A 26,008-nucleotide genomic window follows, 5' to 3' on the forward strand; every position below is an offset into this window, starting at 1 on the left:
AGGCTTATCGGCTCTGCCCACAATGTTCATACAATGTGATACCACAATGAATGCCTTGCTCAACCAGTCCAAAGAGCAACTTTCGAGGATGACGGATGTTTCTGATATAAGCTTCACGTTGCCAAAGGACAAAGTCCAACTAAACTATTACATTTTACACGTATTCTCGCCTGTGACATCGGATTACATAATCTTTTCACAAAAGACATGACATTGAAGCTTTATCACCACCATGTTGGTTCACAGAAAACACGCTGACATTTAATCTCCTAACATTTTTTGTTTCGGTTCAGCAGAAAAACAAAACAAAAAGAAGTGAAAATATAAGAACATACCGATGTGCTCCAATATTTATTTTTAGAGACCCCACACGAAATTAAGTGGTAACCAATACAAAACATTTACAAATAATGCATTCATAAAAAGGTAAGTTTGTGCGTATTGTCTATAAAAAAGTAAACATTGACGTTTTGTTGTTTGTAAGTGCTTGTAACAAGCATTCGCATGAGAAACAAGCGAAATAAAATGTTAAAACACAGATTGGAGAAGGTTATTTCAGTAGCAACATGATGTATGGTCCTCCTTTGTCTGCGCACTTGGATTTGGGGCCTAAAGCCGCGTCTGATTGGCTGACGGAAAGATGGACGGGGGCGCGCCCGAGTGACGTGTCGGTTTGGACCGAAGTGGGAGGGATATAAACTTCCTCACCGGCTCTCGTGAACATTTGAGGTCAAGTCAACAACATCGCGCATCACCAGAAACACCCCTATAAGACCGGTGTGTGCAAGACAGACAGACAGACAGACAGACAAGACAGACAGACAGAACACGCTGAATCAGCCTGAGAGAAAGATTTAGACAAGCGCGTTAATAAATCCAACATGAACGGTCAAATGAACGGGTTTCATAACTCCCTGATCGACGAAGACTGCTTTCTGTTCACGTCGGAGTCTGTCGGCGAAGGACACCCCGGTATGTATCCTCACGTTTATTTTAAATACATTTGTATTGGACACAATGTAAATGTATGCTCGCAATGTCGCGCCGCATATAAAAACAGCGATAGGCTCACGCGGTATCACATGTAGCACGTGCTAATAACATTGAGAGACGCGTTTAAAGCTCGGTGCCTTAAACCTTTAGGTTTAACATGTTATAAAAGCAATCGCGTGCGCATTAAGCGCGTTGTCTTGCAGTCATATAACTGTTACGCTGATTTTAGTAATTTGGGATGGACGTTACGTCTGCTCGGCCACGCGCAGCGTCACAGGATTTAATTTAAGGCCCGAATCTAATCGTGTTCGTTTTGACCGTCAGCGCTTCAAACGGCACATTCAGCATCTTCCCCGTCGTATTTAATCTCAAATAAAGTTGAATGTGGCGTGTACGTAAGAGCGGTTGTAAATTATGGTTTGGTCCTTTTGGCGGCGGGTGCGCGTTTGCGGAGGCCATGTTTGTCGGCGGGCTCGCGGAACATGTGTTCGATGTGCAATGCGGACTCTGCTGCGTCTGTTTAACAGGCCAGGTCCGTGAGTGAAGTCTCATTTTGAGTTATTCGACCCATTAAAGGGGCTTTTCTTAAACGAAACCAATGTGCGGCCGCAAAATTCGTCTTTTTAACATCGAGTTCTCGCACGAAAACAGTGAATTTTGTGTATTTCCACGAAGGCAACTTTCGACGTTAGACATGGGCTATTTTGTTTCGCTTTTCGGTACTTTGACACCCCTGCACGTGGTTTGAACTTTCCTTCTCGCTCAACCGCCCGCGAATATTGCGTCAGCTGGAAACGCACAGCGCGAGCGCGCCGTTGCGTCTCTACGTGCGACAGCGCTCATTACGTAAAGTTGCGGTAACGTTAGGACAATAGAAACACATCGAATAAAATCATCTTGTACCTTTCATCATATCTTCAGCACTGGCAACCACACACAGCTCTGGGGCGTTATTATGTTTGCTATCCCAAGAGCAGATAAGTCTTATTATATTTGGTCAATTGATGCTTGTAATTTCTGAGCACTGCTTGTGAAAACACCGTTCAATTGAATTAGACATGTTTTGTTTCCGTCATCCAGAGACTTTGATACCCCTGCACGTAGTTTGAACTTGTCGCCCCTGGCCATTGCATCAGCGCACCTTAAAATGAGATCAGCGTAGGTCCGAGCATGGGGGAGGGTTCACTGTCCCACTGCAGCTGATTAGCTTGGCTTACATCGGCCCTAAATATAGACCGTCACTCCAGAGCTACGAGGAATACTGCAGTGACGCATGTGCGCTTCACCTGTTGTACGGCAATAACAGGCAATGTGTAACTCGAACGCGGTTTCTTGGAAATGCACATGGCAACTTTGGTGTTTTGTATCGAGGAATAGATAAACACACCCCTAAACGTGTCTCGCACATTTATAATAGCCGTTATAGCCGTTTACAAAGGCCAAACCAAGATCTAGTTGTGCTTTTACCTGGGGGCGGTATGACAGATTGAACATAATTGTGAATTCGCATGTCTTGTTCTGCCTGAAAGGCATTTCGTGATTTGTGGATTGATTGGATAATTTGCTCTTTCCAGATAAGATTTGTGACCAGATCAGTGACGCTGTGTTGGACGCTCACCTCAAACAGGATCCTGACGCCAAAGTAGCATGTGGTGAGTGTCAAATTTTGCTTTCTTGCTCCTTTAGTTTTTTTTCTCCTCCTGAACCCATATCAATTTCGCCTGCGTTTTTCCTTGCAGAGACTGTTGCCAAGACTGGAATGATCTTATTGGCTGGCGAGATCACCTCCCGTGCTTCAGTAGACTATCAGAAGGTTGTCAGGGATACCATCAAGCACATTGGCTACGATGACTCTTCCAAAGGTACGGTCAATAGGATTAATTTGTATTACAAGTTTAATAAATGCATAGATATTTCCAAAGATAACTTTAAAATAATAAGTAAGGATGTTCTCGTTTGTCAATCAATGTTAGGGTTTGACTACAAGACCTGCAATGTGCTTGTGGCTCTGGAGCAGCAGTCACCTGATATTGCCCAGGGGGTTCACCTTGACCGCAATGAGGAAGACGTTGGAGCTGGAGACCAGGTATGAAATGGTTCACGTCTGGATTTGATGCACATGTAATTGGGATGGGAGAAACAAACATTCTTACTGGACCGACTTGAATCTTCTCAGGGCCTGATGTTCGGTTATGCCACTGATGAGACTGAAGAATGCATGCCGCTAACCATCGTCCTGGCCCACAAGCTGAATGCAAAAATGGCAGAGCTACGCCGCAATGGCACCTTGCCTTGGCTGCGACCTGACTCAAAGACCCAGGTGAGAAGGCACTCTGGATTACAGGAACAGCTCTGGCCACCATTGACCAGCATAGTAGGAAAAATAGCTTTAAACATTTCTTCATTCTGTTAAACACAAAATATATTTTGAAGAGTTCAGGAAAGTAAACTGTTCGGATCTTTTGACAACTGTGTAAATTTTCCTACTATGGTAGTCAATGGTGCTCACAAACTGTTAAGATGCAAGCATTCTTCCAAATATCTTTCTCTGTGTTCATTAGAACAATGAAGTGTACATTTTTTTGCGTTAGGGTTACATGTCCCTTTAACATTACTGCCAAAGTTCAACATTGTAGCTGGTCGTAAATATCAGGCTGTGTCTTCTCTAGGTGACCGTCCAGTACAGGCAGGATCGTGGAGCCATGCTCCCGGTCCGCGTGCACACCATCGTAGTGTCCGTTCAGCACGATGATGTGGTTTGTCTGGATGAGATGCGTGATGCCTTGAAGGAAAAGGTGGTTAAAGCTGTGGTGCCAAACGTCTACCTGGATGACGATACCATCTATCACCTGCAGCCCAGTGGACGCTTTGTCATCGGAGGCCCACAGGTTTAAACCATTCTTTATTCTTAATTTTAGGTTGTATGTAACTGTTAAATAAAAGTGTTTAACAATGTTTCTTATTTCAGGGAGATGCAGGGTTGACTGGCCGTAAGATCATAGTGGACACCTATGGTGGTTGGGGTGCTCATGGAGGCGGTGCCTTCTCTGGGAAGGATTACACCAAAGTCGATCGCTCTGCTGCTTATGCTGCCCGTTGGGTGGCCAAGTCTCTGGTCAAAGCTGGACTGTGCAAACGTGTGCTGGTCCAGGTAAGATCTCGTCAGTGTTTTGACTAGGAAGTCTTAAGTCATTTGTGCCAGAATCTGAAGCCATTTTATTTAGTGGCGCCTTTCAAAACGGGCAAACCTCACAAACGGGCAAAACAATCATGCATGTTTAAAATCAATGAAACGGGCACGAATGAAAATAACAATGCTGATCCAAGAGAAAGACAACGGAGCTCGGTATTATAGAATAGCGGTGTGTTCTGCAACACCCAGAGAAGCGGAAGAAAAGAAGGAACTCTACAGAATGCATAACATCTGCACTGATTTCTACCTCCACTAGAATAGTCTTGTTACCATTAGCCAGGGTCAGTCTTCTCATTGAAACCTTAATATCTTTAGGACAAGTAAATGTTTAACTGTCCAACTCGCAGTAAAATGAAATGCATGTATGCTGCTACAAATCCCTTAAAATGATCAACACAGAGTAAAAATAATACACAGAAATGTATGCATGTACAACAATAACATGCATAAAAGTGCTAATGCAGTGTTTCTCAAAGTGTGGGGCGGGACCCACTGGTGGGGAATAGAGACATGAAAAGTGGGGCGTGACAGATGGGTGGACATTTTGTCATCTCTATTATTAACTTTATTATTGACCATACTCTTAAAACTTAAGATTACTTAAAACAACATCAGATCGCAAAGAAAAGAAAACTGGAGATTCGGCACCCGCAGAGAAAACCAAGACGGACAGTTGACCTTATTACATTTAGTCTTTTTCTTTTAGCAGATGCTTTTTTATCCAAAGCGTTTACCATTTTGTTTTTGGCTATTGGGGACATGTAGGGCTTGCACCCTTTCCTAACCTCCAAAGTGGGGAATGGCAGGAAAAGTTTGAGAAACACTGCTAATGTAATGTCTTAACATAATAGGTTGTGACAATAAGCATTATTTCAATTTAAATGGCTATGTTTACACATTCAGTATAATGGGGTCCCTTCTCTTTGCATCTCTCATCAAAGGGGTCCTTGCTCCGAAAAACATTGAAGACCCCTGACCTAAAACAAAGGCTGCTCAACAAGAGCAGTCTCTGTTTACACTCCGATCTCAAATTTACAGATTATTAAAGTTGCCATAACACACAGTGCTTCCGCATAGCGGTAAATTGAGAAGATACCCGGAGTTCCCATTACTAACTTCAATTATGTTGAATAATAGTCATATTTAGTTTAGGACAGCGCTTGCTTGTAGGATTGAGTATGTTCAGCATACATTTCTTTATGAACAGTTAGTCCAGACCTAGCATACAAGCGCTCTAACCTGCGAGCTTTAGTTTTAAATTCATGCAATTCAGGTGTAAACCGAGGAGCTGAATGTACAAATGAAATGATCATAGATTTCATGTTAAGTCCATCATTGTTATTTGAGACCAGTTCATCAAAAGTAGAGAAATCAGATTTGCTGTAGAAGATTGCAAGCTCATCACCAAGAGTAGGCACATCAACTTTCTTAATAATCCGAAATGGGATCTGGCGACACGGGTTAACCTTGAAAACTGCCAGCTGGGGACAATATGACACCAGTATGTGGTCTGATATAGAAAGTCAGAAACCGTACAATTATATGAGCAGCAAACAAGATCAAAAGAATGAGTGGGCAGTTATTAAATGACTGATAAAAACGTAGGTACAATGTACATATCAGTCCATCCCTACTTATAATTTCTTTCTGAAGTATAGCGAGAAAGTCAAACTTGTGGTCAGACAGCAGATTATACACCAGAGATCCGTAAGTGAAAAGGGATTGTTTATCAGGTTATCCGAAGTTACAAGAATTGTTGCCGATGACCAGAAGGATGGTGTTTGAAATGAGCTTCATCCGGGAGTCATTCAATTTGTTTGCTCCCCCAGGTGGCCTATGCCATTGGAGTGGCCCACCCCTTGTCCATCTCCATCTTCCACTACGGGACCTCCCAGAGGAGCGAGAAGGAGCTGCTGGAAATTGTGAAAAAGAACTTTGATCTCCGCCCTGGTGTCATCGTCAGGTAAAAAGTGTACTCCTCTGATGCAGCTGTATAGCTGCCTTGGGAAATGGCAATGTCCTGTTTTCCTCAGGGTCTCACAGTTAACAGGTTGATTGAGTTTGACAGAATGTCATGTTTCATGCACTGTAATGGTCTCACTCACTCTGTCTCCTGTATGATTCCAGAGAGCTGGACCTGAAGAAGCCCATCTATCAGCGCACCGCAGCCTATGGCCACTTTGGCCGTGAGTCCTTCCCCTGGGAAGTTCCCAAAAAGCTTAAATACTAAATCTGTAACCCCCCCTTCCTTTCCCTGGGCAGCAGGTGTGCAGTACAGAGAAACCTGCTTAAACCCACGGAAGGGGGGAGATGTACCACAATCCCTCACACCCATTCCCAAAGGTAAATGTCCTTTCCTTTTCGGCGTTCTCCCTGTACGAACCTTTTTCTTTTGCTGTATCGTTTTAGAAGGATCTGTGGATGGTGGCTCACGTGGATTTTGTTTGCTTTTTGTTTTTGTTATATATGCCCCTCTTCCCGCCCACCTTTCTTCAGCCCTTCCTTCCTTACCTAACTTGCTTTGGGAAATCAAGTGATGGCACAAATAAGGATTAAAGGTTGTTCTGTGATGCTATGCATTGCTGGCTGTAGCACTAACTATAACCCTCCCAACGTTGCGTTTAACTGACGAAACCAACCGACGCTTACCATTTTCCAGGCTGACCACTTTAACAATGTCTAAACCACAGCAAATGGGATCAAGACCTCTCGTGAAATGTAGGCTGAATGTCAGATTTTTTTGGCGGTTGGCATTAACACACACAGTCATGGTGCACGCTGCAAAAGAGAAATTTTAAGAGACTTTTACATTTAAAATGTGTTCTGTCACGACGGTCGTGTCCTGGTCTCAGCGGGCCACGTTTGTTTTTCTGATGTGTTACAGAGAAGTCAGAAGCTGCTAACAATCATCGTGGTTCCGCCGGACTTGCGACTTAACCGTTTCCCGCCCCTTAAACTAAATTGTGTTCAATGGTGATTCCACATGAAACCTCTTGGTAGCTGTAATGTGATATTCTACTCGACCACTGTGGAGGCAAAGCACTCCCCCATGTGCACGGCGACAGCAGGGCGTAGCTACAGAGAAGCCCTCCTCCCTCGCAGGCACAGAGGGGCTGCCTCCACATCCAGCTCCATACTTGAAAAACTATGCCTAGTGTTTGCTCTGCGATTGTCTTGAGCCCTGGTGTCGCTACAGAAAAGCCTGGGACCCTCAAGGTGACTGCCTTCGTTTTGTACATGAAAGGAATTGTTTTTAAGGAAAACAAATATATTTTTTTTTTCATTTGCTTGTCCCATGTGCGGCCTGTGTGGCATCCCTTGGCGTCCTACAGAAAGCTTTGGGCTCTTGCCACAGGGCAGCTCTGGTAGCTGTGACCATTGTTACTTTTCTACGAGAGAGAAGGCAAGTAGATGAGACTGACCATTCGAGCTTATGCACACGTTTTAAGTTGAGGACCCCAGACGCTCCCGCAGAAAGAAGCGAGTCTGGCCGGTGTTGTACAGAGAAACCGGCTTCGTTTACATGCTCTCTCTGTCGGGTCGTTTTGGGCCGCAGTCTCTTTTTATATCATCTGTTTTTATTTCATATGGTTTTTTTTTTAATTCAAGAGATGGGTGCATCAGACTGGTTACTGAAAGAGAAGTGCCTTTTTTCTATATTTTTTCCCCTAGTCACTCCTCTCTCTGTTCTTGTCTACCCCCCCCCCCCCCCTTTTGGTTCACTTGCTCCCTCTGAGTTTTCTGTCGTGAAGCGTGTGAATCCAGTTAACTGCTGAGTTCCCTTTCTGTCAATGGCCCATGATGCTTCTGTCCCTTATATCAGTAAACTGAATAAAATTCTGCCCCTAAGACTGAAGTTTCATGGTATTTCGCATTTCTGTTGGCTTCATTTTGTGCAGCTGTATAATGCATGTTTGAAGTTATTTTGAGTGTCAAGTCCAATGCTTCTAGTAGTTTTGAGTGTCAAGTCCAATGCTTCTAGTAGCCAAAAAGAGCCTAAATACTTAGTCACTTTGGAAGACTTAAACACTGGTCCAGAAGCACCTTGCATGGATAAATTGTAAACCTATTTGGTTAAAAATGAAGAACAAACTACATAAATGTAAGTTATTTTAGAGGTTATTTTGGACCTACATGGTCTATTGGTAATTTATTTTTAATTAAATTAATGCCTTGTAAAAAATATTTGTTAATGCAACTTAAAAAATATGCATCAAATTAATTAAGTTGGTGTTAAAAATAATGTTGAATTAACTCAATTTAACAGCAGCCACAAAGTAAAACTTTTTGGGGAAAGTTTTTTGTAGTAACTAACTGTGATCTCATTTACAAGCTTGCGTAGTTCTTATATATTTAGTATTTCTTTATGAAAAAAATAGTTCACTTATCCTATGTAAATGTATTATAATGTAAGAAGGTTTAATTATTTTTATACTAGAAAATGAGACCAAAATGCTTGGGAAGAATGTCTCTTTTGGCAGTGTTTCTGTGCTAAGGCCAGTCTCTTGCTCATTTTGAATCTCAAAAGTCAGCATTTTAATTGATTAAAGTTGAACTCCACTTGAAAACCGTTCTAATAGGAAAGTAATTAAATCTAAAGGGTTACTGACAAACCTGCTGCAAAACTACAGCGATGTTTTACAGTGACGGTTACCAAGTTGAACCAACAATTTTCACAGTGTATGAAATTGTTAGTCTTTTAGTAAATGTCTACTTGGCAAGTAATAAATCCTACAGTGTTATGTAAGAAGTCCTCTTTTAATGGATAAGGTAAGTAATATCCTTGATCAGAAGGTGTGGGAATCCTGACGGGATCTTATACAGTGAGAGACTATGGGTTGAGATTAGACACATCCATGTTTTTCACACTTTACAGCAGTGAAAAGTACTTTCTGGTCATTAGGCAAAAGTTAAAAGTAATTCCTTGCACAGTAGGTGTTATGCGTCATAAGACTTTGGGATTTTCAGGAGAACAATGATATGACTGCAGAGAAGAAAAAGCAAAATCATTGTTAAAGATCTATCAGCTTGCCTTTGACATGAGTACATGTGAATTTGTTGCAGTGGGAAATCACAAAGCCTAGATTATTATAATTTGTCATTTCCCATCTATTGTTAAACAACACTGTAAAAGTTTTTTTGCTGTAGTTATGCAGCTAGTTGCCAGTAACTTACTGTAGATTTATCTAATTTATTGGCAACGGTTTGTTCAAAGGAAAATGAATATTAAATGTGAACTCTCGGATCTTTACAGAAAAAAACGATGGAATAACAGCCTCATGCAAAGCATTCTGGAAACCAGAAATCCACATAATCCTGTTTTTTATTTTGGCACCCAGAATGCTTTGCATGAGTTTGCTATTTTATAGTTTGTTTCTGTAAGGATAAAGACTTTAATTTCTTTAAACGAACTGTTGCCCGAAAATTACATAAATGTAAATCTCCAAACTCTAAAGTTTTATGTCATTGATGCGATGTAAGTATGACTTCTGTGAGTTTGCGCAGTTTTAAAAAGGAAAAATGTTAAGAACACCGAATAACCGGCATTACATTTTTCAAAGGTTAGCAGCTGTGATCTCACCATTCCAGTTTCGTGTCCTGTGGTTGTGGACAGGAAGGTTATATTATTTCAAAGAGTAATTGCTTGCTAAAGGCAAAATTCCACATACCCAAGTAGATGATAAATCATACACAAATGTTAAAAGTGACCAGAAGCCATGACACAAAGTCGCTTATAACAAACTTTGCATCTTTGAAAGCATTTTACATTTCATTTGAGCGGGGAAGAAATGTGGTTCAAATAAAACATGCTGAGATGCAAACTAAACCGGATTTGCACGACATGTTACCATCTCAAAAACAAGAACCAAAAGTCAAAACTTTTATTGCAATTGAAAAGCTGTATACGTGGGACCATTACAACATGTTGTGTACAGTTATGCAATAGCTGCCTGGATCTCTTAAATTCAGCATTTTATTCTGCACATCTTATGCTTACACAGAATGTTTATAAAGTTACATGAAAATGTCAAACAGAAGAAGTGTTTTCTCAATAAGCAAAAGAATTTGACTTTGGGGCTTTAGGTGCTTTCAAAAGGTCAAGAATTTAAGAACAAATCTGTCAAAATACGTAACCATTTAACTTTTTGACTATGGGTCAGAAAAGTATGGGGCTAAACATCTAATATTAGTCACAATATATTAATCATGATAAGCACAATATTGCAATGCATTGTAATTAGGGATGGTAAGTATTTTATGGTAGAATAAACTTTCCACAAATAAAAAAAAGTGTGCTTACAAATGTACATGATATGTTTATCCCAATGAGACTTAACTGACCTCTTTGCAGACATGCACATCACTTTAATGAAAGACTGATAATATATTGTAAGATCAATAATGCAGATTCATCAACAGCTAAAAACTGTCCATAAAGTTCTACTTTATCTTATTTGCTAAAGATATAACCCAACCTCATTAGGACACATCGCCCTTTTTTCAACCAGAAAAGCAAATATAACCATGAAAAAACAAGGACAGATGGAAAATTATGTGGCATTGGTTCAGCACGACAGCCTTTATTTGTCTATAGTTGATAACCAGGTTCCTGTTAAAACTTCACATTTCCTAGAAAGCCTTCACCTTCGACTGAAAAACAACAAAAGTGTTTTCAACACTCAAAAACGTTAATATCGACCACAAAGGTTCACCTATATTGATACGTCACACTGAACGTATATGGGTTATTCTAAAGAGGCAACTTTATCTTTACATAATATTACAGAGTAAGACATTGTCTATTTATTTACAATAGATTAACATATGGTAAAAATCACCTTTGGTATGGACTGCTGAAATAGATTTATCCCCACACATTCTTTTGACAGAAGGATACTGCCTGCAACGGTTAAACAAGCATTTCATATAGAAATCAATACAAATATTCTGGCTCACCATTTACTAATGTCTTTTCAAATTCTGCAAAAAGCATATAGAATAACTACAGCTGTAAGATATGATGGTTTTGATCGTCAAGAGCGCATAATAATGTTAAACTGCATGAGACTGACATGAGTGCGAGTAAATTTTCGAGAGAATTTTATGAAATTCTACTTTATAAAGAATATGTATTATATGAGTATTGGGTGACGTCATAAGATTACTGACCCCACAATTTAAAGCAGTCTGCAGGTCCTTGCAGCGGTAGTTTACGCCGAGAGTGCAGGGGTCGGCCTCACGGATGGGCTCACGCTCTCCAGTGACACACAGATTTACTTTCTAAAACGTACAGTACAAACAATACTTGATTTACAGAAATGTGTATTTTTGGGTGAACTTTCACTTTAATAACACAACATGGCCCTCTACTGGAAGAACATGCTGTTGCATCAAGAACAAATGACATCGTGTTAATAGAATTAGATTGCTAGTGCCAGCATCCCTATTATCAGTATTAATATTGCTCATAACGGTGTTAAACCAAGGTGAGCGAGTAGAAGTGTGGTTTAAGGGATCAGATTTATGATTTTCACATCGCAGGAGGAGTCTTGAGTAGCATCTTTACCTTACATACGCCCAGCGCTTCCTCTTCTTTTCCCATAAACTTAAAGAGCTGCTTTCCGTATTGCTGTGTGTAGGTCTTGCACTAAAGATGTAGAAATCATACCATACAAATAGTGTTTAATTGTGAGCCAATTTATTAGTAAGAGCAGCGGGTTCACTTCTAACCTTTGGCATGGCATTGGGGTGCATCTGACACACAGAGTCGAGGAAGGAGGCAGTCTGACTCTCAGTGGCATTCGAGCCCAGATGCAGACGAGTCAAAACCGCCAGAGTAAGACAAGAGTCACAGTCTGAACGCATAATGTCAGACACTAAAAGACAAAGAAAAAAACATGCTTATGTATTCATTTAAAATTGATCATAATTCGTAAACACGTGAGATGTTTGAATGATTAAACCTATGATGGGCTCTTCTTGCGTTCCACAAAGATGAAGAAGTGTGCATATGACGTTTGGAGAGGTCTTGTTCAATAGCATGTCGATCAATTGTTTGATGTATTTTTCAACCAGCTTATTGCACTGGGACCGAACCAGATCTGGAAACACGCTGCACAAATGCTCAAACAGGGCTGTTACGGCACTCTGTATGGAATAAAAACACAGAGTCATGTCTCATATTATGGCACATTTTGTAAAGGGACAGTTCACCCAAAAATGAAAATTCTGTCAGCATTTATTCACTCTCATGTCATTTCAAACTTCTATGACTTTCTTTCTTCTGCAGAACACAGAAGAAGATATTTTGAAGAAGGTTGGTAACCAAGCAACATTGACCACCATTGACTACCATTGTATGAACACAAAACCACAGAGACACTTCTCAAAATATCTTATTTTGTGTTTGTAAGGTTCAGTAAATAATAAAATTTTACATTGAACTTTAAAGATTTATCTAAATGAAATAATTCACTGTTTAGAAAGTAGGCCTAGACAGTATAAAGTGTACACTACGCGGTCAGTCAACAGTAGTGTTAGTGTACAATTCTAAACGTGGTTTGTGTGTAATGTGAACGTGAATTTCACCTCAGTCTTATCTTTGGGAAACAGATTCTCAAGTGTGCTCACGATGTATGTGCATAAAGAACACTGAATAGACTGCCCGAGCTGTTAAGAGAGAAGAAAAACTCTCATAAGAAGTGAACTTCTCATAACTCACAAAAAAGAAAAAAATCTAACAGATACTTCCTCTAAATATTACCTTCATAGTTGGCATTGTTACAGTTTTAGAAATGTGATTGAGGAACAGATCTCTCATCTCGCCGCTGTCATGACCTTCACAGAGTCCGAGGCTTTTACAGATTTCATCTGGTTTCTGCACATGTTAGAGGATGCGTTAGTAAAAATCCTGTAAACTCGAATAAACTTTTTTCGTGTTAAAGTCAAAACACATAGTCATACATAAAAAATCCTGACTTTAGTTTCTCACCATATAGCTGGTAAGTAAGCCGATGGCGATAGGAATGATTTTTTTCACTTGAGTATGGCAGATTTGAGTGACTTGTGCAGGCATCTTGTCACAAAGTTCATCAAGTGTATTCATTATTCTGTCCTGAAAAAGGTAGACAGGTCAACTTTATCTTCACTTTCTCTTATATAGTATCTTGGGTGACATTGAAAAACAAATGTCATTGCATAAGATACACAAATACTGATAAAAGTAATGTGTAGACTTAAAGCAATGCAAGTCAGTTTGTATAAAAGTATCTGCCAAATGCATGAATGTAAAGTTTATTGATCCATTTTGTTCAAAGTGTCTTCAGTGTCCAAGTTCTTAAGGCCACTTAACATAATGTTTAGGCATTGCATATTATACATAAAGCACTTTGTAAGTAAGGTGGATGGTCTCTGTTCCAGAATAAAGTGCAGATGTTTAAAGAGAAGTCCACACCTGACCGTGAGAGGTTTCAAAAGATTATATGATAAGGCCTCAATGAGGAACTTATTCATCAGTTTATTTTTAACGCTCGAGTGAGAGAAAATCACACATGGAAAGTTAAAATATAATTTGCTTCTGCATTTAAGTACAGCTTCCTCAATTCTTTGAAATCTGAATGCATTTAGATTTATGTTCGGTAGGCGCTTTCATCCGAAGCGACTTATATTGCATTATACTATACGTTTCTGAAGCGTACCGAACATTTGGAAACGCTTTAGATTACTGCCCGCAATGTCCCGCAAAATTACATAGAATTTACAGTGGAACTAAATGTAACAATAATGATCCTCTAACGGACATATCTGAAGGTAAAGGGGAACAAAGAATTAAAAAAAAGATTTATACTGTAAGTATTTTAAAACTAAGGGGTAACTTGTTTAATATTATGTTGTATGCATGACCTGCAGTATGCTATTAAACAATCTTAGGGTGAACATACACAAAGTTTTTGCTATCGTAATGTACCCATAAATAAGCATCAAGGGTTCTATATTAATTACTGGGTTCTTATTTTATTATTATAGCAAACATGAAACATGGGGAAATTATGGCCCGGTTTCACAGACAAAGCTTGAGGCTAGTCCCAGAATAAAATGAATGCAACTTGCCCGGAAGTATCTTCAAATATATGAGTGCCATTGTTTTGTCTCGAGATGCGGACCAGTAATGTATTTTCTAAGGTAGTTTTATGAAAGCCACATAAATATCTTGATTTAACTAGGGCATAGTCCTGGCTTAAGCTAAGCCTTGTCTGTGAAACCGGGCCAAAGTGTTTTTGCAACAGCACGAATGAAACACTCAGACTGTCTGTCCACTGTAAATTTGACAGAGTTTTGACTTGAGAACCTTTCTGTTTACTTTGTAGTAGAACCAGATTCAACTGTTTATTGCACCTTTATATCGAAGAGTGTAAAAACAACAGTCTCTTCTATTTTTCCCCAGACAAAAATAAGCCACTGTTCTTTATTCAGTATCTGTCTGCATGTGTGTTACCTGGAAGTCTTTTTCGGAAAGCAGGTCCATCAGAGTTTCAAAAATCTTTGTGCAGTCCTGACATACATCTCCCTCCTAAAGAAAATCATATATCAAACCATCAAATGTTTTCATGAGAGTGTCATTTATGTCTTATCAATAGTTTCATCTTCTCTAAAGATATTGGAGGGCTGTGAAAGAAACGAGAAGTGAGAACTGTGGTACTTTTTTAAAGTGCGGTGTATTTCAGGTGCATTCTGAGAAGGATTTTGTGGATATGAAAGTAACTTCTATTTTCTAAGATTTTTTAATGCATCTGCTTTATAGACACCAAGATGTGACATGTTACACCGAATTGCACATTTGTGGATGGGAGTCTGTAAGTTAAGTTTTGGAATTTATGAAAGTTTAGCATTACAATTGTCTTTAGCCTGGAGTTGAGTTCACGATTTAAAAAAGGAGCAAATCTTGACTAAGGTGAACTGAAATATGAGTGTTCACGATAGGCAGTATGTAGTTTGCTTTTATTTAATGTGTGAGCGTGTGGTGAAATCAACGGAAATAAAATGTTAAACATTTAACATTCCAAAGACTCACCGCTATCTCCTCTGCATCTATCCGGACGTTCCTCATACTGACTGTATCAACAGAGCGCGCCTTGACTGTTGAGAATACAATTTTAATGTGAATAAACGTTTCTTGAACTGAACCTTCATTGAACATCAGTTTCAAAATGCAAACCAAAACTTGCTGTTTTTTTACGCACGGTATCTCACAACATTGACAGTGTGCTTGGGAAAAGTAAAGATAAGATGAAACGTCATATTTTTTCATGGATTTTGGCATTGCACAAATTTACTTGAAAATACATTTTAAAAATGAATTTAATTATCGATTATATAATTATTGAGTAATATTTAGTAACGTGTATATTTGGTCAAGTAAATTTTTATGCTATGTAATTTACCTGTGTGCATATTTTTAAAACAACGTCTTTTTTTAAAACACAGCACAGTTCACATAACCAGATTCAGATAATCTTACCACTGCATCAGATAATCATATCAGAACTTTGTTATTACTGTTATTATTACCATGATCACAGCATTTTACCTGAACCCAGAAGGGCGATGAAGATAAGGATTTTAAGTCTGCCAGTCATGTCTTCAGTCACTTGAGAACCGAGAAGAACCAACCTTGAAAACCAATGTTCTCAAACTTGGCCCATAAAGAGGAACTACTACCCTTTATATATCTGCATTCAACCTATGACGCCCCAAAAGCACAACCCAACTGTGATAAGCTAAGAACAAAAAACATTGCTTCACACATTTGAGAAATACCAGGAAAGCCAATATTTGTGCTCTTTCTAGACAAACTCTTTTTATTAATATTGCACAAACTTAAAACACCTGGTGATTAATAAAAAAGGTGAAATATATTAAACATTGAAAAGGAAACACTAGCCTTATCTATTGTACAGACTTGGGGTCACAGTGTGACTCTATTTGGTGGCTTTTTATAATGGGTCATTATCAAAATTTGTTCACAACTCACTCCCTACACTTTACAGGCATGTAAAAAGCATCCATATGAAATAAATCCACCCAATTTAGCCATTAAAACGCAACTCAGCGCCTTTTTATAATGATGATTGTTATTTAGGTTCATAACAGTTTTGTAAATTATTTTCAATTAAATTCATTAGAATTTTATATACTTGAAATAATACATTCGCCCCTCCCTATGTTTAACTCTTTTGTATGGTGCACAAACATTTCCTTTTCATTTGTTTTTGTATTAAGTTAATTAATCACAAGTATAGGGCCTAATAAATGCATAAATATGCAAACCAAAATAATGATTTATTAAAAAATGTAATTTAATAATTAAAAAGTGTATATCTGTCCTTTGATTTTGTGTCATTGGTGACACACAAACTATTATTTTGAAAGAATAAAAATTTGCAAGTAATATGTCAAAGGTCAACAAAGAAGATGCTCTTTTCAACGACACAAATGGTGAGGGGGCCTTTCCTTAATATAAGTTAGAAACGTATTGTTTAAAATGTCATTTTTTGCTGTGGTTCTTTAAAAGCGTCATTCGTCTTGCTAGGTTTGTGTCATTGTGAAGGATTTCTTTCAGAAAAACATGTTTATGGGTTTAATTTATAGATTTTAGTGGCCTCATCATGCTAGTTTTTAGGTGACCTAGCCATCATTTTGGAAAATGTGTCTTTCACTGGTGTTATTGTCACTTGTGTTTTTTGACTTTTTGAAGTCGGAAAGTCACCATTGTTTGAGAATGACCCAGATTAATATGAACATATTTCAATCTGCAACTTTAACCAAACCCGTTATGTGGTTATGTTGTTATAATTGCTTCCAATGTTTCCTCATCTGTAAATCGCTTTGGATAAAAGCGTCTGCTAAATGACTAAATGTAAATGTAAATGTTAATATGAATAATTTCAACATTTTTACAATGCGAATATGTAAATGTATAGGCTATGAATGCATATATGCATTTATAAATTTTTTGTTTGCCAAGTCAACTAAAAAACTTTTGTCAATGTGTTTATAATAATGCCAATAATCATTCAAACACTTCCGGTGCAAACCCCTATAGGCCTATATTTTAATCCATGTTTGTTTATTCATCCTTCATTACAGCCTACATTTCTTTAAAATCATTTTCATTAGACATTTCTTACGTAATCGTATATAATCTATTGATATTCTCCATATGTTTGCACTGATTCTCCATATTATCCAATAGACAGCTCGATGCGTTGTACTTTACTGTATGCTGTTTGTTTGGTGGAGTTTGGTCCTCCTCCACTAGGTGGCGAACATCGTGAACATTCTGACATTGTAAAGACACCGAAGGAGCGCTGAATGAAAGCAGGTCAGTCTTGTCTGATTTGAACTATTATGTCCTCTAAACAGCCTCTGCACTCACATGTCGGCAGAAGATTTACTCTCAAGAACCGTTTAGCGATGACATGAATTTAGTTACTGTTAAAAAGTATAACGTTGGGCGACAAAGTTGATTTGCTCCCTCCCGTCGTGTTTTATGGAGCATTCAGAGACATCTGCTTTCATTGCACAGTATGTGATGTTTCAAAGCCATGCGACCACAGTCTTACACTTTTAAAGGACGTAAAGGAAACATTTTACACATCTGGTTCATTGTTTGTCTTATTGACTTGACAGGTTGTTGTATGGGTACCGCAGGGAGGCAGGGAATGTCACCCAAGTGTGGGAGGACAGATGCAGAGGAGCTCATGGGCTCACATCCTGGACTACTCCGTTGTTTTTGTAGATTCTCTTTTCCTCATGTACATGCGGCCGAGAGCCCCTCCGCACAGACCAACACCATCTCTTTACCGCAACACATAGACAAACCAGAGTTCCCAGATACAGGATGGGACCGTCTTAAAGATGTTTTCTTCAGGCGGTGAGTTTTATAAATAAAGGGTGGCAGCCCATTTAAACTGTGTTGTTTGAGATCTACGGCTGAAGCCGGGGGACTGACAAATGCATAAATGTAAAACATATTGAAGCCAATATTAAGGATTTGATATGTGAACATGTTCTTCTCTGCTCTCTTGTACAGGGAGGGTCAGATGTATTCCGAGGAGTCGAGGAGTATAGTGAAGAGTGGCATTGCTGCAGCCTTGTTGGGGATGATTTACGGAGGCCTACCTGGAGCCAGACAAGCCCGTGAGAGATTTATCCAAGTCAGCCAGGCTGAAATTTACCAAAACAGATTGGATGCAGTGGTGAGATGGGAGTCGTGTTTTATTTATGCACACATGCTTTCATATATTGGGTTCAGGTACTGTACTTTATTGGAGCTCAAATTGCTGATAGATCTGTCATTTTTAACTTGTACATGACTCTTTCTTATGTGGAACACAAAAGAAGATATTTTTGAGAAACGTCTTGGTGGTTTTGTGTCCATACAATGGAAGTCAATAGAGGTCAGTATTGTTTGGTCATCTTGAAAATATTTTCTTTTGTGTTCTGCAGAAGAAAGAAGGTCTTAGGGTAATACAGGAGTAAACGATGAAATAATATTCATATTGGGTGAGATATCCCTTTAACATCTTGTATCGCTCGCTGTGGAAATGTTTGTCTTGTGCAGTTGATATATGAACAAACGCAGTGATGTTTTGACATACAGTATTGTGTGTGTTTTATGTCACAAGCGCTCCGCACATAATGCAGCTGTTCGTGGTTTTGTGCGCTTCGGCTGGAGGTGGAGCTGGAGACTTGCAACTTTTGTAACTCTGTTCAAGTGAGTTAAAATGTATACACTTTTGAATAGAGATAAAGCTGGCTCAATCATTATTTGAACAGATAAATTTTGTCATTTCTCTTTGCCTTTCTTAGTTATTGGTATTCTTAAATCATGTGTTTTTAAAGAACTTTAATAAACCTTTAAGTGATAGTTTACCCAACAATTCTGTTCTGTCATCATTTGTTCACCTGCTTGTCATTTCAAACATTTATGACTTTCTTCCGCAGAACACAAAATATATTTTGAATGAAGTTGGTAACCGAACAGCACTGGACCCATTAATTTTTATGGACACAAAACCAATGCAAGTGAATAAGTGTCGAATAACAACATTTTGCTAAACTATCTTCTTTTGTGTTCTGTTGTGTTGTGAGAATGAAAGTCAAACATTGAAATGACAGCGGGTGGGAAAATCACTTTAAATTGTTTCACTTTAAAACAGAAGTATCACTTTAAAATGTGTTCTCCCCACAGCACTGTGAGTACTGGGCTAATGGTGTACAGAGACAAAAATGCTTTGAGCCATTTCGCTGCAGCTGGTGGTAAGTTGTTCATTGTAAAAAACGTATTACTTTTAACCAATTTAAATTCAAAAGGTACAAGTGCTATAATGTTTAAAGCAGCGGTGACTTGAGGGAGCTAATAAAAAACACTCAACCAAACGATCGAATTCATTCATTTTAATACTAACTTGAAAAAGGATGACTTCAATTCCATGTGAATGTATTTAGCCGTCACAGGAGGAATTTTTCGGATGAATCTGGGATTAAGAGGACTGGTGTCCGGTACCATCATAGGAGCTGGACTGGGGTTAGTAGAACAAAGAGTTTTAAAAGTGTTAGTGCTATCCCCCTGTTTTTCTAAACTAAAACATACAGCTCTATCCTGTTGTTTAAAAGCAGCATCGAGTGATATTGTTTAATTTAACTTTGACTGACACGTGATGCTGTCGCAGGGTGCCTGCTGGACTCTTCATCATGGGTCTGCAGAAGCTCGGGGGCGAGACCTTGTGTGACAAGAGACGTCGGGAAAGGAGGGAGTTACATGAGCTGAGAGTCGCCGAATGGTTTGTTCTGCTAGAATTACATGAACGGTTTGCTCATTCCTTGAATAAGTAACCGAGCTGATGTTTACATTACAGGGCCGCTCGACTCGATCTGACAGACGAATTCATTGGAGAAATGAGCGGGCAAAATCAGCAGATCGAAACTGACCTGAAGCGAATAGAAGAGCTGCTTAGTCAACCTAGAAATGAGAAAGAAGTAAAGGATGCTGACAGCTAATGACATCACAGACTTGAGAATGGGGGGGGTATTTAATCCTCAATGACCAACATGTAAATAAAAACCCTTTGTTGGACATTTTTACTGTGATCTGTTTAAAATGAATCCTGGCGTGTGCATAATCTAAAGCATTGCTTGAAAATGCTTTTACATTTACAAATCAGTTTGGATGAAAGCATTTTCTAAATAAATAAATGTAAATGATAACGCACAGTGGGATAGATAGCGACTTATAGGTAATCGAATAGTTAGGTGGTGTATTTAAAAGTGCAAACCATGTTTAAATAGTGAATAAAAAAGCAGGTTACATTCTGTGTACTTTTAGACAAACCGATGACACTGAAAATTGATGCACTGTGTATCATAATATATTTCACGAGTTCTTTTGCCCTGACTTTGATCATTTTATACTTTATAACTGGATACAAATCAGAGCTGGTCACTGTCCTTTTTTACACAGCCGTCCAATCACGGTGGTGAAGAGGCGGGACAAACACTACATTGACCTACCATCACACACTGACACAACAAAGGAGAAATTAACGCATCTCCGGAATGAAGCGCCTCAAAGCGTTCTCAGGCGCCACCAGCTGGTCGTTTTCAGAAGAGCACCAGTTTTAGTTGGCTAAAAACACTTTGGTGGACACAGTTTAATTGATTCATTTATTGGTAAGAATATAGCCTATAAGTATATTATGCATTCGTGCACTATAATGTAGCCAAACCAGAGAATGAAGTCCAGAAGATACCAGCATTCCTAGATACGTCATTTGCGTAACTGTAATTAATAGGCGGTATGCTTATTGTGATGAGCGTGTACGTGCCCTGTTTAGGAATAACTGGAATTCTTTAACTCACACACATTTTACAACGAAATCTGACGTCAACGAAGTAGGCCTATTTGTGAATCCGGAAGAAAGGTTTTGGGAAGGTCGGTTTTACCCGCAACTTTCTCGGAATTAATTCAAGTTCATTTTATTTGTATAACACATTTCCTTGACCGAGGAACACCAGGCAAAGCACACAGAGGGAAATTTACATTTACACGAAAGGCACAATAACATTTTAACAGATACCCTCATATATTTACGAATGTTTCATGAATGAGGCCCATTGTGTTTATATCTCAGATGAACTTTGAAAGCATCATTTACATCACATAAACATAAAACGCTGATAAAAATGTGTCTACATCTATAAGAGGGATTTCTCAGTTGTAATATTGGTGGCTCTGCTTCCGTGAACATTCTGTTTTAGCGGCAGAGCACCTTTATTCCTCAATAAGTCAATAAACCAGTGTAAAGCATGAGGTACTGTACTACCCATGCTTTACCTTAAAGTGAACACTCACTTTCATTTGCCTATTTATGTTTGTAGGACTTAATGGTTACGAATAAATAAATGGTCACAAATCAATTTGGTTTTGAGTCATTAGAAATATTCACTGTCTAGCTCCATTGAAATAGTTAGAGCCTTGTGGAAATACCCTCATGAATGAAAGTAGAGCACCAGACAAAAGAACAGTTAAATTAATGATAATTAAAATAGACTAATATTGACGAACTCTAATCAGATTCTGATAAGTGACATTGTGAACTTTATGATGGGTGTTAAAAACGCAGATCTTTAGAATGCGACTAGACTGGCATTAGTCTAGTGATTCTATGTCACTTGGTTGTAAAACTATTTATTGTTTGTCAGCCTCATAATTACAGAAGAGCCGTAATAATAAGAATATAAAGCACTAAAAGTGTGATATGAAAAAAACTATTGGTCTCTTTTGCACCAAACTACACTGAACAAAATCATAATGGAACACTTGTTTTTGCCCCTCTTTTTCATGAGCCTTACTCAAAGATCTAAGATTTTTTTCTATGTACACAAAATGCCTATTTCTCTAAAATACTTTTTACAAATCGGTCTAAATCTGTGTCAGTGAGCACTTCTCCTTTGCGGATATAATCACACATTGCAAGTGTGCCTGTAGGTCGGCCACAACAAAAGGCGACAGTCTAAAATGTGCAGTTTAATCACACAACACAATGCCACAGATGTCGCAAGTTTTGATGGAGCGGGAAATCCCAGCTAGAATTATTTATTTTAGTTCACTTGAATGATAGGAAAACATTTTCAAAAAACATCGTAAACACGTTTAGTGTAAACATTTTTGGAACATTATACTTTAACATTCTTATAACGTTTTCAACGGGTAGTTTTATTTCAGTTCCCAGATCATTCTCTTGTAAGGTATGTTAACATTCTCTTAAAACATTCCAAAAATGTTTAGTGACAACATTATTATAATCTACTTTGCTAATGTTCTTTTAATGTTTCCAACAGGTAATTTTATTTATGTTCCAAAAACGTTCTTTTAAAAGAGTGCAACATTCAAAGGATGTTAATTGAAACATTGTTAAAACATTCCATTCTATAATGTTCTTTGAAAATTTTCTACAGGTAGTTTTATTTTTATTGCCCGAACGTTATCTTATAAGGTAGGCTAACATTATTTTCAAAACCTTCAAAAAATGTTTAGTGACAACATTGTTATAACAGAATTTTAATATTTTCAACAGATCGTTCTATTTATGTTCCCAGAGTGTTATTTTAAAAGGTAGAGCAACATTCAAAGTATGTGAAGTGAAATGACGGGTTAACATCTAAAAATATTTAGTGAAAACTATTTGGACCTTTATTATTTGTAACCTTTTATCTTTTTGGTAACATTGCTGGAACATTATATGCCCTACAGACATTTTTTTTAAATGTACATGCTTTAATAACATACACAAATATGTCAACACAAATAATGCTTTAATAACAAAAATGTACTCGCTTCAACAGAACAATGAGTTACTCTCTTAAAATAATGTGCACATTGAACATATAAAGATTGTTTTCATTTTGAAAGTGAAATTAAAAAAAGCCATTTTTATATTGAACATTTTAATTGGTAAACTGTAGGAATACAAAACTACAACAATAAAATAAAACAGCATAGAAACACTATGAAAAATTATTAACTATTATAAAAACATTCTGAAAGAAATTAATCGGAGGCAGCAGGTTCAAACATGGCACTCTCCTCTGGTGCATCTTCCTGATTGTGACACATGGCAAGACACGTGACTTCATTGTCCACCTGCACAGACAATATCATCATGTAAAATCTGAATTATTTGTAATAAGATGTACTTGTTTTGGGAAGTCATTTATTCCTTCATGTGGCTCACATTATTACATTATTTATTCTGAAGGTTAGGTATTTTATAAACATAAAAAAGACAAATAATTGGGCAAAATGCCAATTAAGTTAATTTCAATTCTGCAATCTTAATCTAACGAAGGAAATTTCATAAAAAGAGGTGTGTTTTCTTATGTTGTAACAAATGAAAAACATAACTGGAAAATGCACAATACCATCTCAAACCCCCAAATCGCCAAAATCCAATTTATACCATGTCAATTTTCAGATATGTCAGCTACATTGTAAACTGTAAATCAGTGGGTCAGCTTATTATTTCAGGGTTTATTTATTTATATACACTGTATACATTAGGGATAAACCAATACCCTTTTTTAAAAACCAGGTACGAGTACTGATATATTTTTTCTGGTACTCGCTGATACAGATACCTACCGATGCCTGTATAATGTTCAATTATGTTAATAAACCAGTATCTTACTGTGACATTTTCTTTTTTTCTTTTTTATTTAGATCTACTTAAATTGAAGTAAATATTATTATGTTCTATTTTATGATAAGTAGCACAATTTTACTAGCTCATTTACTTCAGTTTACCAAAGTTAAAAATATACTGTGGTCTAATTATAAAAAAATGCAAGGGGGTGGTGTGGTATAATGTGAGTGTATTATAATTTGTTATAATAATTTTTTATCTTGAAAGATCGCTGCAAATGGTGTTATACACTTTCAAATCTCTGTCACGGTTAAGAAAGTGAGAAATGTTGAAATACTCAGTACTGAAACTTATCAGTACTTTAATTAACAATTTCAGAATTGTTGTGTATTTAAAAAAAATACAGGGTATCTCAGGGTATCAGTTTTCAACTGTCTTCTGCTGGGTTGTGGGATGAATCTTGTGGCAGGCCTCTAAATATATACAGTAGAAAAGAAAAGAGGTAAAAAAACAAGAATTAAGTGTAGCCTTAAAGGTGCGATGAAGTAGTGTTGTTTATTGTTTTAAACTGTTATGTGAGGTCTACTTATGACGCTTGGAAGGTTTTTACATACAGAAATGTCATGAGCATGCGGTGAGACACGGAGAGAGGACCCAGGTGCAGACAGCGTGGGGGTAACATAACAAAACATGGATACATGACAGGACTAAGACTAACTACACTGAAACAAGACTAAAATGAACTTTAAACATTAACTACACATGACTAAACTAGACTGACATGAACTCACCAAACAACCACAATGAACCAGCACAAGACAGAAGACATGGGCATTAAATAAGGGAATAATCAAGTTAGGGAACAGGTGTAGGGTATGAATCAATAATGAGGTACCGAGAGGATGGGAACAGAGACGAGACCAGAGAGTGTATGGAAGGCAATAACAACAATAATTGCCTCTCGCCACATTAAACATGAGGTTCTGTCATGATCCTGCTACTATAATAAGAGGAACATGACATGATGCAGCAGAATCATGACACAGAAACATCAAAATCAATAAGTAATAGGCTATTTTCTATCCAGGTTTTGAGGCCAGCTCTGCAAACGCTCGGTGTTAATGGGCGTGCCCATTTCTAAGTTAACGCCCACTGTATTGTTTGGGTTTAGCAGTTTGTAGTTCTTCTGTGAATTTGGTTTGATACGTAATGTTAGGTTACACATAAGCACAATTCAGTTTTCGCAGGCCATAATTATTATCTGGAGACCTTCTGTGATTTTTAAAGGACCTTCCCACATCAGTATTTCATATAACACAATCGCAGGGCACGATTTTACTCAAATTTACTGACTTATTTCCCAGATGTGATGGCGAGGTTTTGCGTAGAGTTTGTATAGCCTACACTTGTATTGCGTTTAATGATATATGACTGTACCTGTCAGCATTTGAGACCAGTGATCCAGAACCAGACAAAAAGATCACCCCGATCTCGTGTCTCAAATGTTGTGAGAGTTTCCATGATAAATAAACAAACAGGAGACTCCCGGTAACTTGTGGATATCACCCAGCAACCAAAATAGTACAAAACAGCCTCCATTATTCGCAAACGGTGTTGAAAACCTTGGAAAATTATATATAAGACCACCAAATCACAGAGATGGCGATTCGCATCGACTGAAGATCACAGACAACCTCTGCAATTAATACAAGTGACTAGAGGTCCGAACAGTGCTCGGGTCACATCAAGCAATCTCCAATAAAGCAATGTGACGCAAAGTACAAAAAGGTTTGACTCGCATAAGATTGCTGCGCCATTACTATTAGATCCAATTGAAGGCACTGCACTGCTTTTTAATTTGAATCTCTCCACAAATTCAGTGTCGACCTGTGCCTTGTTCACAAAGGAATCCTTGAAACGTACAAACGATTCATGTTTTTCCCACATCAGCTGGAACGTCTTTAATAACAAACTTTAACCCCGCATTCCTAATATCGGAATTCGAGGGAAGGTTATGCAGCGACTGTGCTCTTCCCCAACCAGGGATGGCACAATATAAAGCTATCTTTAACGGCATGTTTTGTATTGCTTGCTGGCTCTATCTGGTTCTGCGCCCTGC

General features: G+C 38.2%; 3 protein-coding genes across 6 annotated transcripts; 2 read left to right on the forward strand and 1 right to left on the reverse strand.

Annotated features, from left to right (window-relative positions):
* Nucleotides 1–722: 722 nt before the first annotated feature.
* On the forward strand, nucleotides 723–8,034 carry mat2aa (methionine adenosyltransferase 2Aa; the record flags this gene model as incomplete). 3 transcript variants are annotated; one of them, XM_079448578.1, is made up of 10 exons in its annotated part: nucleotides 723–972; nucleotides 2,568–2,645; nucleotides 2,733–2,855; nucleotides 2,967–3,079; nucleotides 3,170–3,313; nucleotides 3,663–3,881; nucleotides 3,962–4,144; nucleotides 6,016–6,149; nucleotides 6,314–6,372; nucleotides 6,452–8,034. In XM_079448578.1, the coding sequence occupies exons 1-10, from the start codon at nucleotides 882–884 to the stop codon at nucleotides 6,721–6,723; spliced, it is 1,416 nt and encodes a 471-aa protein (XP_079304704.1). In that variant the 5' UTR covers nucleotides 723–881. The 3 variants fall into 3 exon arrangements, with proteins under 3 accessions (XP_079304704.1, XP_079304705.1, XP_079304706.1); XM_079448579.1 differs by having other exon boundaries at nucleotides 6,314–6,562; XM_079448580.1 differs by lacking the exons at nucleotides 6,314–6,372; nucleotides 6,452–8,034 and having other exon boundaries at nucleotides 6,016–6,153.
* A 2,006-nt stretch (nucleotides 8,035–10,040) lies between these two features.
* On the reverse strand, nucleotides 10,041–15,888 carry sftpba (surfactant protein Ba). The gene is made up of 12 exons (XM_079449178.1): nucleotides 15,774–15,888; nucleotides 15,258–15,322; nucleotides 14,682–14,756; nucleotides 13,179–13,301; nucleotides 12,951–13,064; nucleotides 12,776–12,856; nucleotides 12,151–12,334; nucleotides 11,918–12,063; nucleotides 11,754–11,834; nucleotides 11,357–11,467; nucleotides 11,026–11,087; nucleotides 10,041–10,837 (listed from the first exon to the last, which is right to left on the reverse strand). Exons 1-11 carry the CDS (start codon nucleotides 15,820–15,822, stop codon nucleotides 11,052–11,054), a joined length of 1,065 nt encoding a protein of 354 aa, XP_079305304.1. The 5' UTR covers nucleotides 15,823–15,888; the 3' UTR covers nucleotides 10,041–10,837; nucleotides 11,026–11,051.
* A 1,615-nt stretch (nucleotides 15,889–17,503) lies between these two features.
* Nucleotides 17,504–20,659, forward strand: timmdc1 (translocase of inner mitochondrial membrane domain containing 1). 2 transcript variants are annotated; one of them, XM_079449333.1, is made up of 8 exons: nucleotides 17,504–17,567; nucleotides 17,876–18,119; nucleotides 18,279–18,444; nucleotides 18,874–18,962; nucleotides 19,440–19,507; nucleotides 19,697–19,775; nucleotides 19,921–20,031; nucleotides 20,107–20,647. In XM_079449333.1, the coding sequence occupies exons 1-8, from the start codon at nucleotides 17,558–17,560 to the stop codon at nucleotides 20,246–20,248; spliced, it is 909 nt and encodes a 302-aa protein (XP_079305459.1). In that variant the 5' UTR covers nucleotides 17,504–17,557; the 3' UTR covers nucleotides 20,249–20,647. The 2 variants fall into 2 exon arrangements, with proteins under 2 accessions (XP_079305459.1, XP_079305460.1); XM_079449334.1 differs by having other exon boundaries at nucleotides 17,542–17,770; nucleotides 20,107–20,659.
* The last annotated feature ends 5,349 nt before the right edge of the window (nucleotides 20,660–26,008 follow it).

The sequence above is a fragment of the Barbatula barbatula genome, assembly GCF_947034865.1.
Source record: "Barbatula barbatula genome assembly, chromosome: 24".
NCBI classification, from domain to species: domain Eukaryota; kingdom Metazoa; phylum Chordata; class Actinopteri; order Cypriniformes; family Nemacheilidae; genus Barbatula; species Barbatula barbatula.